Here is a 17606-nt window from a genome sequence, read left to right on the forward strand (position 1 = left end):
ATGATTAGATCATATGGAAAAGGGAAAATATTCTCAGCCTAATCCCAACAAGTCTGTTGGAGGAAGAGGTTTTCATTCCAGCAATTTTCTGATGAGTTTTGGTTAACTTTTGTTAGTTTCCTTTATGCCCGTGATGGTGAACATATAGCACGCATGTCACGGGTGGCACTCAGAGCCCTCTCTGCAGGCACACAAGCCATCACCCCAGCTCAGCTCCACTGCACATGCGCATGCGCCTCCTACTGGCCAGCTGATTTTCAGGTCTTTGATGCACATAAATGCATGGGGGTGGGGGTAACGCATGCATGTGGGGGGGGTCACATGTGCATGTTAGGGGATCACCCATGCATGCATGTTGGTCGCATGCTACAGGGGGGAAGTGCCCCCCCCCCCCCACGGACCATTTTTGGTCCCAAGAGCCTGCAAGGCCCAAAACGGGGCGCGGGGCAACGATGGGTTCCTACTGGTTTGGACCGGTTTGATGATGTTTCCACGGATGCATATTATTCTCCCTTTGGCTAGAAAGATCCATGGGGATGAGCAAGTTATCTTTCCCCCCAGTAGCTTATCCAGAAAAGTCTAGATGAAACCATCAGCCACACCTCCATGCTGTGGGGAGCACCTTCAATTTCCTTTTTTTGATCCACGTACCTTGACAATCTCCAATTCCTTTTCCCGCTGGGAGGGGGGTGGTCACACATGCAAGTTAGGGGGTCACCCATGCATGTGTGTGGGTTGCATGGTGCAGGGGGAAAGTGCCCCCCCCACAGCTCATTTTTGGTCCCAGGAGCCTGCAAGGCCCAAAACAGGGTGCGAGGCAGTGGTGGGCTCCTACCGGTTCGAACCAGTAGTGTTCTGGCGGCCTGGGTTGCTGGAACCGGCAGTGACCCAGGCCTGCCACACCCCCAAACTGGTTTCCCGATCTCTTCTCCCGTCGCCAGCTTGCGCAGAACAGTTTTCAGTAAACTATGCATGTGCAGCTATGCGCAACTGGCCCGTGCACGAAGCAAGCAGTGCCGCAAAACTGCCCTCTCTCAGCGAACTGGTAGTAAACCAGTTAGGAACCCACCCCTGGCACAGGGGGTCGTGCATACATGTGCAGGGGTGTCGGGGGGTGTCAAACATGCATTGCATTATGGGTACGGAGGAGCACGTGCGCTTTCAGCATGTGACAGCAAAAAGGTTAGCCATCACTGCCTTATGCCATAGTTTCTGAAGAATAGTATCTATGTGATTTGGACATGTCATCAAATCCTTTCCCTCTTCTGTATTGCAAGCACTGAGGGAAATCATTCATTGATATATTAACAGGCATACCATATCTGAAGTGCAAAACTCCAGACAACTCCAACATGGCAGCAAAGAATTACAGTGTACCCCTGTCATTTATTTTTGCAGCCCAGATATGGCATGCTTGATCTGTGTTTCAGAAGAAACAGATGCATTTTCCTGAAGAGAATGAGGCTTGTTTCCAAAAAAAACCCGCCCATATTTCAAGCTATATATCTGAAGCCAGAACCAAAATTAAACTATCTATTTTTAATGGAAACAAATTATTTCAGTTCTTGCTATTCTAGTCCAATGGAATATGTCATTTCCCCAAGGTCACTCAAACTATTAAAAATTCAAGGTCACAACAATGAAATGTGTTGCCAAGAAAAACCATCCATACAAATGACATAAATTGCATTTTGAGGAAAACATACATTTTCTCAACTATATTGCATAACTTACTCTGCAACAGTTTTTAGTTTCTTAATTCCGTTTTATCAATTGGGTTTTTTTTTTTTTGTTTTGTTTTCTGGCATTTTCCTCAGACTTTCCAGTCTAAATTTAAGGGCTAGAAACATATATTTTTAAGTGGAGTCTACATTATTACTTACATGATTTATCTTCAAACCCTTCCCCATTCAACTAGCATCTAGTATACAGCAACCCCCATGCTATTTTACTGCTCAGGTCTATTTGGGGGAATAGATGTTAAGCCAGTGGTGGCACAGTGGTTAGAATGCAGTATTGCAGGCTAATTCTGCCCACTACCAGCAGTTCGATCTTGACCCGCTCAAGGTTGACTCAGCCTTCCATTCTTCTGAGGTCAGTAAAATGATTGTTTGGGGCAATATGCTGACATTTGTAAGTCACCCAGAGAATGCTGTAAAGCATGCAGAGTTCATGAAGCAGCATATAAGTCTAAGTGCTATTGCTATCTACCTGATAAGCCCATTGTGAGAATCACCGAAGGAGATGTGCCAGGAAGAGGCGGAGCTGGTGGACACTTATCTATGAGGAAAGAAACAATAGATAAATAAAGCAAGGCACCACCACCACCACCACCCCGCCGTCATGGCAAGATGTTGGTTTGTTAGCTCCGGAACAGAAACCTACCTGGTAGTGGAGGTGGCGGTGGCGGAAGAGGTGGCGGAGGAGGTGGTGGAGGAGGAGCAGCCTCCACAGGAGGCAGGACAGGCAGGCAGAGTTCATCCTCAGAGATGTCGCAGAAATTGATCTCTGCCCCTGGAGGTGGTGGCAGCGGCAAGTGGTCACTCCCCATTGGATGTGAGGTATAGTGATGCCGGAAGGCTTCTTCCTTCTCCTTGATAATTCTGCGCAATGTATGAACTTGGTGGCTGGCACTTTCGTATGTCTCCTATCCCAGATACAGAGATACAGTAGAGTCTTTCTTACCTTTAAAAACTGTTTCCTGCTCATCATCTCAAGCAATCCTAATCACAAAGGACCAATCACATCAGATCTTCCCTAATTCAGGGACCTCCAGGTGAATTGGAAACTTCAGTGTTGCAATCCAACCCAGTTGGCAGATACAGACTAGGGAAGGTTGCAAAGGTCATTGTATGCTGAACTGTAAAATCACAAGCATCTCCAACCATACCATTTCTGAGAAGGAGTTACATAATTTAATGTCCTTCACAAGAAGAAATATCTGTCTATATGGAAAACAGAATATGGAGAATGTCTATAGAGATTCTCAGTTATTCAGGTCATGGTTGTCCCAAAGGTGCTTTTTTCAAGAGGCAACTGGACTTTCTGATTTATCTTTGAAGACATTTCACTTCTCATCCAAGAAGCTTCTTAAGTTGAAGAACAGAAGGATAAGAGGTTTCTTGGATAAGAAGCAAAACATTTTTAAAAGAAAAAAAGTGACAAAAATCCAGTTGCCTTTTCAAAAAAGCACCTTTGGGACAATCATGACATGGATGGATGATTGAGTATTTTCATAGACATTTGACCTTTTGGATTATACTATCATCTCATGATAACACCCATGAAAACTGATGTTTCCACGGATGCATATTATTCTCCCTTTGGCTAGAAAGATCCATGGGGATGAGCAAGTTATCTTTCCCCGCAGTACCTTATCAATTACCTTCTCCAGGAAAGTCTAGATGAAACCATCAGCCACACCTCCATGCTCTGGGGAGCACCTTCAATTCCCTTTTTTGATCCACGTACCTTGACAATCTCCAATTCCTTTTCCCGCTGTAACAGTTGTTTCTCCAACTCAGCTACCCGCATTATGTTCTCATTCTCCAGATCCAGGAGCTTTTCTGTCAACTGAATAACACAGCTATCACCAATTGTTCTTTCCTTTAAGTCAACACAGCTGTATTGTTTATTAAGTATATCTTCAGCAACTCATTTGTTAAGAAGACTCTCATCAATGGGGTGGTTAAACTGTCACAAGGGGTGTTTTTAAAAAAACCAAGCAAGTAGTGTTTTTGAAATAGTTAAAAACACATTTTAGCTTAGCTGTACCTTCCTTTCCAGGCAGGAGACTTTACACCTCAGACAATTACTGTATTTTTCTGAATATAAGATGCACCTTTTTCCCTCAAAAAAGAGGGTGAAAATCTGGGTGCATCTTATATTCTGAATACAGCATTTTTTGCCTCCCACCCCCCCCCCCTTTGCAAAAATGGCCGTGGATAGCCTTTAGGAAGCTTCCAGAGTGCTCTTGGGGGCTGGGGAGGGCAAAAATGAGCAAAAAACTGGCTCTTATTTGCTTGATTTTGCTCCCTCCCACAAGCCCCAAGGAGCACTCTATAAGCCTCCTAAAGGCTATGCATGCCCTTTTTTTGACAAAAAACAGAGCCATTTTTGCGAAAAATGGGGCTTTTTGGGAGGTCTGCAGAGTGCCAAAACTTTTTTTTCTATTTGTGTCTTCAAAACCTTGGTGCATGTTATACTCCGGTGCGTCTTATACTCCGAAAAACACGGTAACTGAATTCATGGGACCTTTTATATGCTGTGTAAAAACTCCCTAATTTAATTCCTGGCATCTCCAGGCAGGGCTAGAATTGATTTATTATTATATTTGATTTATTATATTTGTATGCTGCCCTTTTCCCCCGAAGGGGACTCAGAAAAATCTCTGCCTCACCTACAAGTAGCACTCGACTTAACAAACACAATTGAGTCCAAAATTTATGTTGCTAAGTGAGTCAGTTAAGTGAATTTTATCTCATTTTACAATCTTTTCCCCCCATGGTTGTTAAGTGAATCACTGCAGTTGTTAAGTCAGTCACATGGTTGTTAAGTGAATCTAGCTTCCATACTGAGTTTGCTTGTCAGAAGGTTGCAAAAGGTGTTGACATGACCCCCAAAAGACTGCAACTGTCGTACATATGAATCAGTTGCCAACTATCTGAATTTTGATTACATGACCATGGGGATGCTACAATGGTCGTAAGTGTGAAAAATGGTCATGTCACTTTTTAGGTGACGTTATAACTTTGAACAGTCACTAAATAAACTGTGGTAAGTCAAGGACTATCTGTACTTGAGTTAAGGTACACAGTAGGTGGATCAGCTATTGGACTTTTTACAATGGAAATCCCTATTTTCATTTTAAAGAGCTGGTGAACTTGTCACTAGCTTAAAAGAGGTCAGATAAATAAAAGTTTAGCAACTGAACTGAACTTCCTTGTTCGATGACACATTCCTTTACATTAAGAGTAAATAGTAACAAAGGAGAAGGACATTTTTTAACTAGCCTATGTAGTCCCCATAGGCAAAATGGGTTCCAGGATTAGCTGCCCATCCAATAAGGCTTTTCTATGCTGAAGAAAAAGCTGTACACTTACATGTGATAAGTGCTCTTCCAGTTCTTCTACTTTCTCCAAAGCCACATTCTTGGTCTCAGCATCTTCTAACAACCCACCTACATCAAACACATTGTCCAGGTAGGCCTGAATTTGCACTTGCAGCTTTTCACTTTCTGTGTGTCTTGACTTCTGTTGGAGAGAAGGAAATAGTTTTATGGGGTAGAGGCTCCTAGATGTTCTCCTGGATGTCACCAGGTCTCCAGCAAGGCCAAAATAGAGCCCCTCTGAGCTACTCAAGACTTCCTCAAAGGCGCATCCTAGAGACATATTCCATCTCTACTTTGCAGTCATTTGATGAGCTTTGAGACATTTCCCATATTTTCATTTGCCACATAAATTTAAGCCACAATATATGAGTTAAAGTTAAGAGCCCTCCATCTAGAACCAGGCAAGGTTGCTTGAAGCAAACATTGTGCAACCATCAAATGAGTCTCTTGTGTAGATGTCTTGAACAATATGTAAAAATAGTGGGGTAAAAAAAAAACCACCACACAATATAAGTGATAGGTCTAATTTTGTTGGGCCTAATTATCTTTCTCCAAGCACTAGTCTTATATGTGGGAAATAGATTTCACCTTGTCAAATTTTAATACCACTTGAGGTTTACTTTGTGATGGGACAAAATGTTACCTGTAAGAACTCTTCCAAACCCAGCTTGGTGAACTCATATTGTAAGTGCACTCGGAAGTTCATGTCTTCTACTGAATGGACCACAATGTTGATGAATTGCATACAGGCTACCTATAAAAGAGAGAAAAGGCAGTTGGAATTGTGACACATAAATTCAGTTATTTATTCCCCTTTAGCTTCTAGAACTCTTTTTAAAAAAAAAAAACCTGAAAAGAACTTAATTTTTAAAATGCAACACATGCTATAGAATATAATTTCCATCTAGCCAAGTCCCACCATCCTTCCATGCATATATTCTCTTCCTCCATGCAGAGAACCATGGGTTAATCTAATGCTGGAGAAGGTGGAAGAGGAAGTTTCAGAAGTTTCACTTCATTCACTGAGACCATCTAATCCGTGTTCTTTAGAGATTCCTTGGAGTAAATTATTCCTTGGGTTGATAAAGACTCCTTACTATACTATATTTTCACTGATAGATTTTATGTAGAAGCCTTTCCCAATCTTGCCTAAAATGACTAATGACTTTCTGAATCCATATGCTCCACCATTGACTCATGGTCTCTTGCATGAGTGAATCCATGATAGCAAGGTAAGCATAGTTGGGACAGCAGAAGTCCTACATTATCCATGGAATACAGTTAGTCCTCAACTTACAACCACAATAGGGATCAGAAAGTTTATCATTAAGATGTGGGTTCATTAAGTGAGACATCATGTGACCACAACATGCAACCTTCCCCATTGACTTTGATTGGGAAGTCACAAATGGTGATCACGTGACTGCAGGATACTGCAACCATTGTACATTAATTGCAGGCTAATTCTGCCCACTGCCAGCAGTTCAATCTTGACCTGCTCAAGGTTGACTCAGCCTTCCATTCTTCCGAGGTCAGTTAAAATGAGGACCCAGATTGTTGCCAGAATCATGATCATGTGAGGGGAAATACTGCAACATTGTAAGTGAGAGACCAGTTATAAGTCACTTTTGCAGCCGCTAAATGAATGATTGCAAGTCAAGGACCACCTATATTGATTATCAAGAAAAAAAATGCACATCCAGTCTGTCACTTGTTTCCTCTCATCATTTGGCCAAATGAGCAGCTGGCATACACAATTCCAAAGCAAATGTGTTCTTGCATATATTTTTTCCTAACACTTTTTTTTAAACTACCTACCATGAAGTCAATATTGCTATCCTCATTACGGAAATATTCCATCAATTTCTCAAAGCGATGCTGCTCTTTGCATACCTAAGGGGGAAAAAAAAAAACGCCCCGATCATAAACAAGTTGTAGTCCTGATGAGTCTGCTAAACACATTTCATTCCGTTGATGCTGATACCTTTCCATAAGTGCTCCTCCACATAGCTGTGCAGTGGTTACTTTCATGCACATTCCCAGCGTAATTTCTTTCTCTGGTCACATACCCAGAGAAAGAGTGTTTTGTTATCAGCGGTTGGTACAGGGGGGCAAGTACTGGTTTTGAATGATCTCCACAGAAACACAGGTATGCTGCTTGTCTTTGAAGTTGCACCTTGAGGGCCTGCTGGTTTCCCTTTAATCACTTCAGGCTTTATTCGTTTTAGCCTTTTCTTTATTAGATCAAGCTTCTGAATGTTTTGAGAGGTTGGACAGCAGGGGTGGGATTCAGCCATTTCGGACGGGTTTGGGTGAACCTGTAGTTCTGGTGAGCATTTGGCCCTGCCCACCTGCCCCTGCGCTTTCCTGTCCTATATTTCCCTGTTTTTTAACTCAGCTGATTCGCATGACACAACTGATTGCCCTGCATCAGCTGTTTTACTCACAGGCCCTGACATAGAAGGTACGTTTTGAAGCCTAAAAAGGTTGTTTTTTGAATGCTGTACACGCACGCGAAGCACGCACTCACCGAACCAATTGTTAAACCGGTTGCATCCCACCACTGATTGACAGCCAAATGAAACATCTAATAAACACACAATCCATATAAAAATCCTTCAGGAGTCGTTCAAAGAACGCACAACAAGGGAGAGAAGGTATTTTCAGAAAGATGTCAGGCTCTTTGAGAAGCTACTGATGAAAAGATCCTGCGGCTAAGAGTCACGGACTTGAACTTCTGAAAATGAGACACTTCAGAAAGTTATCCAGAGGAGATCTTGACTGAAAGTGAGTAGCAGCAGGTGTGTGAGTATATAAACAAAATAACGTGGCATGCAGGCATGGCCAAATCATGGATTCAGGTTTGTGTTATCTACTTATTTCTGCTCAGAGACTCAAGGCAATACCCAAAAGACAGGGCAGACTGCATTGATCAAAAACTCTGCCCAAAGTAATATTAGATACTTGAGTAGATTTGACTTGAGTCCTCATTTGGTAAAATAAAGAAAGTTAATGGTCACTATCCATCACATCAGTTGTTCTCTATTTTTTCTTCCTCCCTATTTGCACCTATCTCTGGATTGTGACCAAAGATTTCCATCTGATCATCATTTCCATCTGCTTCCTTATATTTGCCTACCCTTCCACAATGTAATGTTCCAGATGCATTGGACTTCAAAACCCACAATCCCCTGGATCTTCAGAGTTTGATACTTATCTTTTTAAATAAATAATAAAAACAACCTCACCTCCTTGAAGTTCTCAAAGGCAGCTAAAATGATCTCATGGCCGCCTCGGACAAGACACACAGCTGCCAGCAGTTCTAATACAAGGGCTTTTGTCCTGGGGAGAGAAAGGAGAGACAAAACTGATGGGCAAGCAACTAGAAAAAAAAAACGAATGGAACCCACAATTGAGAAACAGTTGGTGAGAATGAGAAAATGTGGAGATGGTTAAATTAACCTCTTTGATTAGAGAAAAACCAATATCTTCATTTATGGTTGACTGGAAACCCCTAACAGACTTTTTGCATAAAACAGAATATATATATATGTATGGGTACAATATAAGGAAACTGGATGAAAATTGCAAACAGTGATCTGGAAAGGAGGATTAGAAGAGTCTGTTACTAAATATTATGGATGTTTAGCTAGAATAGACATAAGGATTCAGTGCTATTGGAGGATTTTAGAAATACTAAATGAAATGCCAGTATGTGGTTATGTATTAAATCTTGGTATATTTCATGATGAAGGACGTTTAAACAATTATAGTCAAATAAAAATGGAGATATAAGGGTAACATGTAAGTTAAAATACTATGGCAGAAGATATGATTGTTTTGTTATTGGAAAGATACAGGTTGACAGATGGAAGAATATAACTTAAAACTAGTTAAACTTAGTGAAATTTAGTAATAAAAAATATAATTAAATAAATAATTGATAATGATAATAATGTATACAATGTGTAGTGTTATGATGAGTAATAATTGGATATGAATATTGAATGGTACCCATGAGAGGAAGATTAGAAATCCTTTTGGATTATATACAAAAGTTAATAAAAAAGAATTAAGTTAGATACAGTTAGGTTTTGATTATTGGGGGTAAATTGTTATGATACAGGATATAGTCAAATAGAGGAGGGATAATGATATATATACACTTTCTACAGTATGCAAAGAAGGAAGATTTTACGTAATTGTTTTGATTTTTTTTTAAAAAGAGAATAGAAAGAGTGAGTTTTCTTTTGTAAACATAGTGTCAGAGATAACTTTGTAATTGTTCTTATATTTGCTGCAAGTAAAATTGAAAGATTTTTCTTTCTATTTGATTCTTTTTTTCCCCTTCCTTAAAGTCTTTTACTCTTTATTAATTTGTTTTCATTTTTGGGGGGTAAAAGTTTCAATAAAATAAGAAAAAAAGGAAGGAAGGAAGGAAGGAAGGAAGGAAGGAAGGAAGGAAGGAAGGAAGGAAGGAAGATAGGAAGGTTAATCTGAAGAGTAGTACAGGTAGTCCTCGACTTACAACCACAACTGAATCTAACATTTCTGTTGCTAAGCAAAACATTTGTTAAGTGAATTTTACCCTCATTTTACAATCTTTCTTGGAACCATTGTTAAGTGAATCACTGAAGTTGTTAAGTTAGTATCATGGTTGTTAAATGTATCTGACTTCTCCATTGACTTTGTTTGTAAGAAAGTCAGAAAAGTGATCACCTCACTGCAGGACACCGGAACAGTCATAAATATGAATCAGTTGCCAATTTTAATCACACGACTATGGCGATGCTGCAATTGTGAAAGTGTGAAAAATGGTCAACAATAACTTTTTTTCAGTGCGATTGTAACTTTGAATGGTCACTTAATGAACTGTTATAAGTCGAGGACTCTCTGTATTTTTATTCTGACCATACACACAGCAGTAACCCTAATGTGGAACTAATTAGGCCCTTCCTGTCAGCTTTGGTTATTGGTGCTAGGAATATTGCAACACGAAGGTAGACTCCATCTGTTGCTCAGCATTTGATAGTTCCTATTTTTTTTAAAAAAAATCCCTTCCTCATTTGCAATTATGTCATTGTTGAGGCTGCTCTTTAAAATCAAAAGATATGTCACCATGCATTAAATCTGATCATTACTCTATGTAACTGAGGGTCTGGCTTTCCCCTTAAAAGTTTCAGATCATGAGCTGTATAGAGAGGACTTTTTATATGTAAACTACATGTTCCATCAATGAATTAAGCGTTTTCCCCAATATATCTGAAAGAAAGCCTAGTAGGTTTTGCAAACACTGAAGCCACATTCCTATAAGCATCATAGTATATACTAGATCTACAAACTAAAGTACAGTTCATGTTTTACAGTGCAAAGAAAAATCAAAACCTACCCATATTCAGTTCTTTGCATATCTAAGTAGGGATAGGAAAGAATTCTTTTTGAAACCTGGGGAAGCCAATGCCAGATAGGGTAGAAAATACTTAGCTATAGATACTAGAAGTCTGATTTCTTACAAGGAAGACTATTATGGTGTATTCAGTGGCGTCCAGTGAATTAGTTAGCTAGACCTCTTTTATTAGGGAAAAAAAACCCAACTTCGTTGGAATGAAGTGCATAATTGCTACCTGGTTACATTCTCCCAAATCAGGAGATTGTGATTTTAAATTAATAAATGGAAAAAAAACAGATCTGCCAGATGACTTTTTAAATTTGCTTTTTTCCCCTACAATGTATATATATGGCTACCCTATCAGTCACTATGATGACTTTGGATGATTAAGAACAGTTAGAAAATAAAACCAACAACAAAATAAAATAAGTAATTGTCAACCAAGGTAAAAACCAATAAACAGCCATTAAAATAACCACATCACATGGACTCTGATGAACTGGTTCCCATGCCTGGGCACACAGTCATGTCTTCAGGCCCTTGTGAAAGGCCAGCAGAGTCAGCGCCATCCAATCTCTGGAAGGAGGATGTTCCAAAGAGTGAGTGCCAGGGGTGGGCTTCAAAATTTTTAGCAAGGGTTTCTCTGCCTGGTTGCTGGATGGGTGTGGCCATGGTGGATGTGGACTAGTCAGCCTCCTACACCACGGCAAGGGGTGGGGAGATTGCCCTCCCCGGGCTCCAGAGGCTTTTCTTGAGCCTCTGGGAGGATGAAAACAGCCTCCCAAGGCTCTGGATGCCAGAAACGGGTCCCTTTCCGGCTTTCTCAAACTTCCGGTAAGCCTGTTTTTCACCCTCCCCAAGCCTCTGCCCTGCACTTACCTGCACCCAAAATGGGTCATGTGGGAACTCCTGGGAGGGAGGGGTGTGCCAGCCAAGAGTGGGATTTTGGGGTTCTCTGAACTGCACAGAATCTTAGCTAGAGGTTTTCCCAAACCCCTACGAACTCCCAGCAGCCCACCTGAGCTTGGTACCATGACAGAAAAAGCTCATTTCCTGGGTCCCCAAGATGACATTCCTTAAGTGGCAGGAACCATGTCTCCTACCAGATCTAATGGGATGGGTAGAAGTGTTTGGGGGGAGGGGGCCCCAACAAATAAACCAGTCCCGTAACATGCTTTAATTTCTAAGGATCAAGAGAGGAATTAATTACAAGATACAAAATTGTGTCATCTATGCAGAAAGAAAGAAAAAAGATCCTGAGCTGTAGAGAAACTATAGTTATGATTATCATCATAAATATTATTTTATAGAACGTATCAAAAGATGCCAAAGACACGACTTGCTCACATGCCTGCTGTTCTCCATATGTGCATCCAACCATCCTTTAATGCCAAGTGTTAAAGAATATTGCTGAATTGATTTAAGATACGATCAAGTAACTTTGCTGGAGAGATTAGGTAACCAATTAATTTCATTAACAACACAGCTAGGCAGCATTTCTAGATGTATACAGAGCTTTCAGAAAGACCAAACAATAGTGACATACTGCAAAACAAAGGCACATCTGCTTTACAAATTAACATGTGTTTGAAATCAGATTTACTAGCTGGAGATAGGCCACATTACACTATTGTTTAATTTTTTCAGAGTTGAAGGCAGCTTGAAAAATGTACCACTGCTGAAAAGGAAAAATTCATCATACTGTTACTCCTGCTATGAAGGTATTGCAAATGATTGTGATATTTCACAAACCTGCTCACTCTGCCTGTTAGCAGGAATAGTAAGTCAAAAGAAAGATTTGTTTGGCCTCACACTATGGGATACAACACTTCTAAGTCACATTCAACTGGTTTAGAAAACACTTATTTGCCTTTTTTAAAAAACAACCCAGAAGACTGTACTTCTAGTAGAGTTTTTAAGATCGTGCTTTCTAAACTTATCAGAAAACTTGTATTTCCGTGATTCTCATGATAACAGAAACACAAAATTAATGAAATAATCTTAAAATTGGTCTCATTTTTCAATATTAATATAGTTCATATAAATCGCACCATATAAGCCTTAGTACACCATTTCAAAAATTAAATGACAATCTTCATTTTCATGAGGCTCATTACGTATAAAGTTGTCTTACCTGGGATTTTTATTGTTCAAACTGAGAGCAATCTCATTAACAGCGTGAGGATGTGACATGACCAAATTGAATCCATACTGGAAGGGAAAGAAATGTATATAAATATTAGAAGTTATAAGAAACAGTCAACTAAACACATAGCCTTATTTAAAATGTAACACACATATCTAGAGTCCCAAAGGTGCTTTTTCAAAAGGCAACTGTTTTTCCTTGAAAAAGTTTTACTTCTCATCCAAGAAGCTTCTTCAGTTCTGACTGTCAGAACTGAAGAAGCTTCTTGGATAAGAAGCAAAACATCTTCAAGGAAAAACAGTTGCCTTTTGAAAAAGTACCTTTGGGACAGCCATGACCTGCATGACTCAGAATCTCTATAGACATGTAGTGTCTATAAAGAGAGGTGGTTAAAGAAAGAGAGAAGTGAGAAATGTAAACAACAGACAACAGTATATGAAGCACTGTGCAAATCTGTTGGAAACAAGGATGGTTTACAACAATAAAAAGGTATGGAGAAATACATAGAAAGCTGTTTACGTAAAGTAGATACAAACAGTTTCCTTTTTTGCCCCTCTTGACATTATTACTATTATTTTTGGCTTCTTTTAAATTAATATATTTCTGTACTCTGCATTAAGTTAATTATCTTGAAAAGGGATGTTGCAATGAGTAGGCAGGCATATATGGTTGATTTAAAAAAAAATCATTTTATATAAATAAACAAAATATTAAGTCCTCCAAAATGTCACATATAGCAGAGCTTCGTTACACAAACTTGATGCCTAGTTAGATAGCTACAAATTATCATACAGAATACTCGGATAATAGGGAGGGAGAAGTAAAAGAAAAAGAAAAGGATATTAATTTAACAAAGTGTAGTCATATCAACCCCACCTATCTCTTTGAAAATACACTATTTAGTGGTGGTGTTCCCCATCTTCTGACACTCCGTTTTCAAGTAAATTATTTAGACAGAAGGGAACATTTAAGGCATAGCTAAGTGAAATTCTTTGTTGGTACTGACATTAGAGCAGTGATGGCGAAACTGTTTTGGCTCCCGTACCAAAAGACGGGGAAGCACAGGGAGGTCATGCGCTGGCGTGCCACACCCATAATGCTATGCACGTGACCACCGCCTGCGCGTGCATGCGCGTGCGACCAGTCACCCACTTTTGCTGTGACCAGCAACTGCTTTTGTTGCAGGTTTTTTGCCCTCCCCAGGCTCCAGAGGCTTTCTAGGAGCCTGGGGAGGGTGAAAACAGACTCCCCCCTCCCCCTCCCTACCGGACACCCTCCAAAGGCCTCAGGAGCTTCCCTGAAGCCTTCAGAGGGCGAAAAACGGACCTACAGGGAACCCGGAAGTTCGGGAATGGTGACTTCCGGTTTGTCCATAGGGCCGATTTTCAACCTCCGGAGCCTTCAGGGGTCTTCAGGAGGCTTCCTGAACTTCCAGTTTGCCCATAGGACTGGTTTTTCGCACTCCGGAAGCTTCAGGAAAGCCTCCGGAGGGTGAAAAATGGCCTCAAAAGAAGGCTGAAGTCAATTGGCCGGCACACGCATGCGCACTGGCCAGCTGACAGGGCAATGCCTCATATGCCCTGACAAATGGCTCCGCCTGCCACTTGTGGCACGTGTGTCATATGTTCGCCATCATAGCATTAGAGGATGCTACATTGCCTGGAGAGCCAAACCCAACCCAGGTTAAGTGGGGGGAAAGCTTGGGGAGAAGAAAAAAAAACCATCAGGAGGCGTTGTGCCAGCAGAAGTAACAATAGGACTGAATTCCCAACCTGTTTTCTCTTCCTGGCCCCCCAAAATCTCTCTCAAGTGTTTGAGCCAAAAGTTCTCCTGAGGCAAAGCCAAATTATAAATGTAATAAAACGCATACACATTTAAAACTATTGATTCTAAGGCAGCAAAGTCAAATTTTCCCAAAAATTCACCACAGCCAAGCACCCGCACCCCCAATGTTTCTCAACCTTGGCGACTTTAAGTCCTGTGGACTTCAACTCCCAGAATCCCCCAGCCAGGACTTAAAGTCGCCAAGGTTGAGAAACACTGACCCCCCCCCCAAGACCACCCCTATCCCAGCTCAAAGCCAGCGATACCTGATAGTTCATGATGGCTCGTAAACACAAGATGCACACGTGCACATCATCTTTCTGGCTCACCAGCCGTGAGTTCTTCAGAGCTTTTCTGCTGGGAAGGGTGGTGTATCTGGCCAAGAGAAGAGAGCCCTACATTTAGCAAGACCAGTAACCTCGCCAGAAGAATGCTGTCACTTGCCAAGGATGAGGTCACAGCCACAGCTAAGAAGGAACACTGAAATTAGAACCACCGGCTTCTGTCAGGAGATTTCCCCAAGATGTATGTTTTCCTTTTGGAACAGAAAAGGCTGGGTGGCCTCATACCTTCCCTGCAATCTGATAGCAACTGTTCTGAAGACCGAAGGATCCTAGAATTGCCAGATAGAAGCCAATCCTGCAGCTATCCCCTTTTCCTATTTTGCAGATCTTGGTAAACAGAGAAGTTTGGGGCAATGAGGGAAATTAAATAAACGGGAGGGAATTTTTTCTTTTCTCCGAAGGAACTTTAAACCATTCAGGGAATTTCCCCCATGCTTTATTTCCCTATTATTATTATTATCAGTTTCTATTAGGGGGAGGAAAAAAACCCTAAAACATCCCAAAATGTTACTTTAGCAAGATGAAGGCACATGATTTTTTTTAATCAGCCCAAATCAGGAAAAACCCAAACCAAAGCAATTCAGCTAAGTGATTATAATATTTTTTTAAAAAAACCAAGAGAACAAATAAGATTTTTGTTCATGGAAAATGATCCAAATTTGGAAGAAAATAATAGATAATTTTCTATTCCACAAGGAACAGAAAAATTAGTTAGTTCTCAAAAATGTGGCATGTAACCTAAACATCTGGGCGGCAGAGAGAAACTAAATTGAAAGCTTCAGATGTCATTGCTAGACAAGAATGTTCAGCTAAGAGAGGACATCTGCAGAAGTTATCATGATAAATTCTATGTTTTCTCCTCAAATATTCAATTCTATTCCTTTCTCTTCTTGTAAAGGAAAATGATCCAATCTGTAGTCTTGACTGAATTTCAGGAAGACACTGGACCTTTCACAGCTAGTAGGGTTATTATCCAATAAGGCATTCTAATGCCTACCATATATTTTGAATGATGGTCCCCACAATCCCTTGCTCATCATGCTTTGTTGGGATAGATGAGAGTTGAAAACCAAAATGTTTGGACAGCATCTATTTGCCTATCCTGCATTTTATCATTGTAGCAACAGTTTACCTATTCTCTCTGAGGGTACCAGTGCCATCACAGCAGATGGCTGGACTCTGCTTTTTTAGCTGCCCCTTCAAGCAAGAATAAACTCCCATGATCTTGTAAAAGCAGCTGATTTACTTTGGGCTTTTTTAGCCTGAGCAAGTTGGCTTTCAGGCACAGGTTAAACTACCCACTTGCCTTCCAGCCAAAAAGGTCTGCCATGAACTACTACAGGGGTCAGCAACCTGTGGCTCTGGAGCCGCATGTGGCTCTTTCATCCCTCTGCTGTGGCTCCCTGTTGCCAGTCGGCTCCACAATTGATAGGGCTTTCGGTTAGGACGGGGAGAAGAAAAAGGATGCCGCTAGAGGAGATTCTATGGTGAGAGAACTGGACTTCTGGTTGGCTTCAAAATTGAATGGGGAGTTTCCGGTTAGGACTTTGTGGCTCTTTGAGTGTTTAAAGTTGCCAACCTCTGGACTACTACTACAGGGGCTCTTGTCCACATGCCCACACATATCTGCATGCACATAGGCCAGTATCCGGCCTGAGATGTACATCACGGTATGCTGCACATGGCACCCAATTCAAGAATACTTACCAAGGTAATAAGGACAGAAAAAAGAGAGAGAACAGGAGACCCAGCAAAGACAGGCAAACAGAGCAGGGCAAAGGACAAGGCCTGGAGCAGAGAGGAGACCTGGCCAGCTACCCACAGAGGAACATCAAGGGGGAAGAGTGGGAGTGGGAAGAAGAAATCAGCACACGGCATCCCCTGGAGGGCAGAAAGCAGGGCAGGTTTATTACTGTATGTAGCACCGCTGAATAGGATAACATACTGGAGGTTGGCGGCAAGACAGAGAGGTACATACCGGAGAGCAGACTGGCGCGCAGAGCGAGCAAGACTGTTGGCGTAGGGAGCAGACAGGGTGCTGGGGTGCTGCAGATCCTCTATGGACCTACTCCAAGATTTCAGCTTCTCTAGAGCTCCATCCTCGCTATTTTCCAGACCCTCAAAATCAAACCTGGAGGGCAGACAGGGAACATACACCATACACACAGGGAAGCTTTAGGGCAAAAGCTGGCACAGAGGAGTCAAGCTCTGGATTCCCCAAAGGATGAGTGTTTCTGCAAGCCACAAGTCAGCAACATGGAACATGACAAGGTGTGAATGGACAATCAAATGTCCTCTCAGTAAGTAAAATCTCAGCATACAGAAATCACTGCTGCACACAGAAATTCCTAGGGCAATTTTACAATATGGTTACACCAATACAGAAGCAACAGTAAGTATATTCCACACCATGGGGTGGGAGTGGGGTGAATTTGTATTAAATACAGTCTTTTTTGGCGTCACCTTGTGCCTGCAGTCAGTTGTCCTTCATAGACTAAGGTGTTTGCATTAGGATACAACTAAACAGCTTGATTTCAGGCATATATCTTGGTAACAGCTGGTTCCATTTGTGCTGAATTCTGGATGGAGTTACTGTTTTATAATAGATTTCTGGAGCAGCTGAAGCTTTGTTAAAGGAAGGAATAGTTTTCCCAGTTGGATGCATTTTCGTAAGTCGTTTTTATTATGTTCTTTAAATCTGTGAACAGCAATAAGCCAATACTGGCTCCTGGTCTATTTAAAAGATCAAAAAAATGAACTTTGGAGTTCTAAACAACCTGGGATGAAGTTATA

General features: G+C 41.1%; 1 protein-coding gene across 1 annotated transcript in view; it reads right to left on the reverse strand.

Annotated features, from left to right (window-relative positions):
• FMNL3 (formin like 3) overlaps window positions 1-17606 on the reverse strand; it is a 111374-nt gene that overhangs the window by 18583 nt on the left and 75185 nt on the right. The window contains exons 6-15 of the mRNA XM_087710458.1: window positions 16792-16944; window positions 14736-14844; window positions 12634-12710; window positions 8359-8452; window positions 6929-7003; window positions 5754-5864; window positions 5103-5252; window positions 3472-3573; window positions 2386-2647; window positions 2212-2280 (exon numbers count right to left, since the gene is read on the reverse strand). Of these exons, the coding sequence (XP_087566584.1) occupies window positions 2212-2280; window positions 2386-2647; window positions 3472-3573; window positions 5103-5252; window positions 5754-5864; window positions 6929-7003; window positions 8359-8452; window positions 12634-12710; window positions 14736-14844; window positions 16792-16944 (1202 nt within the window). The remainder of the gene's footprint in view (window positions 1-2211; window positions 2281-2385; window positions 2648-3471; window positions 3574-5102; window positions 5253-5753; window positions 5865-6928; window positions 7004-8358; window positions 8453-12633; window positions 12711-14735; window positions 14845-16791; window positions 16945-17606) is intronic.

The sequence above is a fragment of the Thamnophis sirtalis genome, unplaced genomic scaffold (assembly GCF_051295495.1).
Source record: "Thamnophis sirtalis isolate CommonGarterSnake01/CBP01778 unplaced genomic scaffold, rThaSir2_p1.2 scaffold_3, whole genome shotgun sequence".
NCBI classification, from domain to species: domain Eukaryota; kingdom Metazoa; phylum Chordata; class Lepidosauria; order Squamata; family Natricidae; genus Thamnophis; species Thamnophis sirtalis.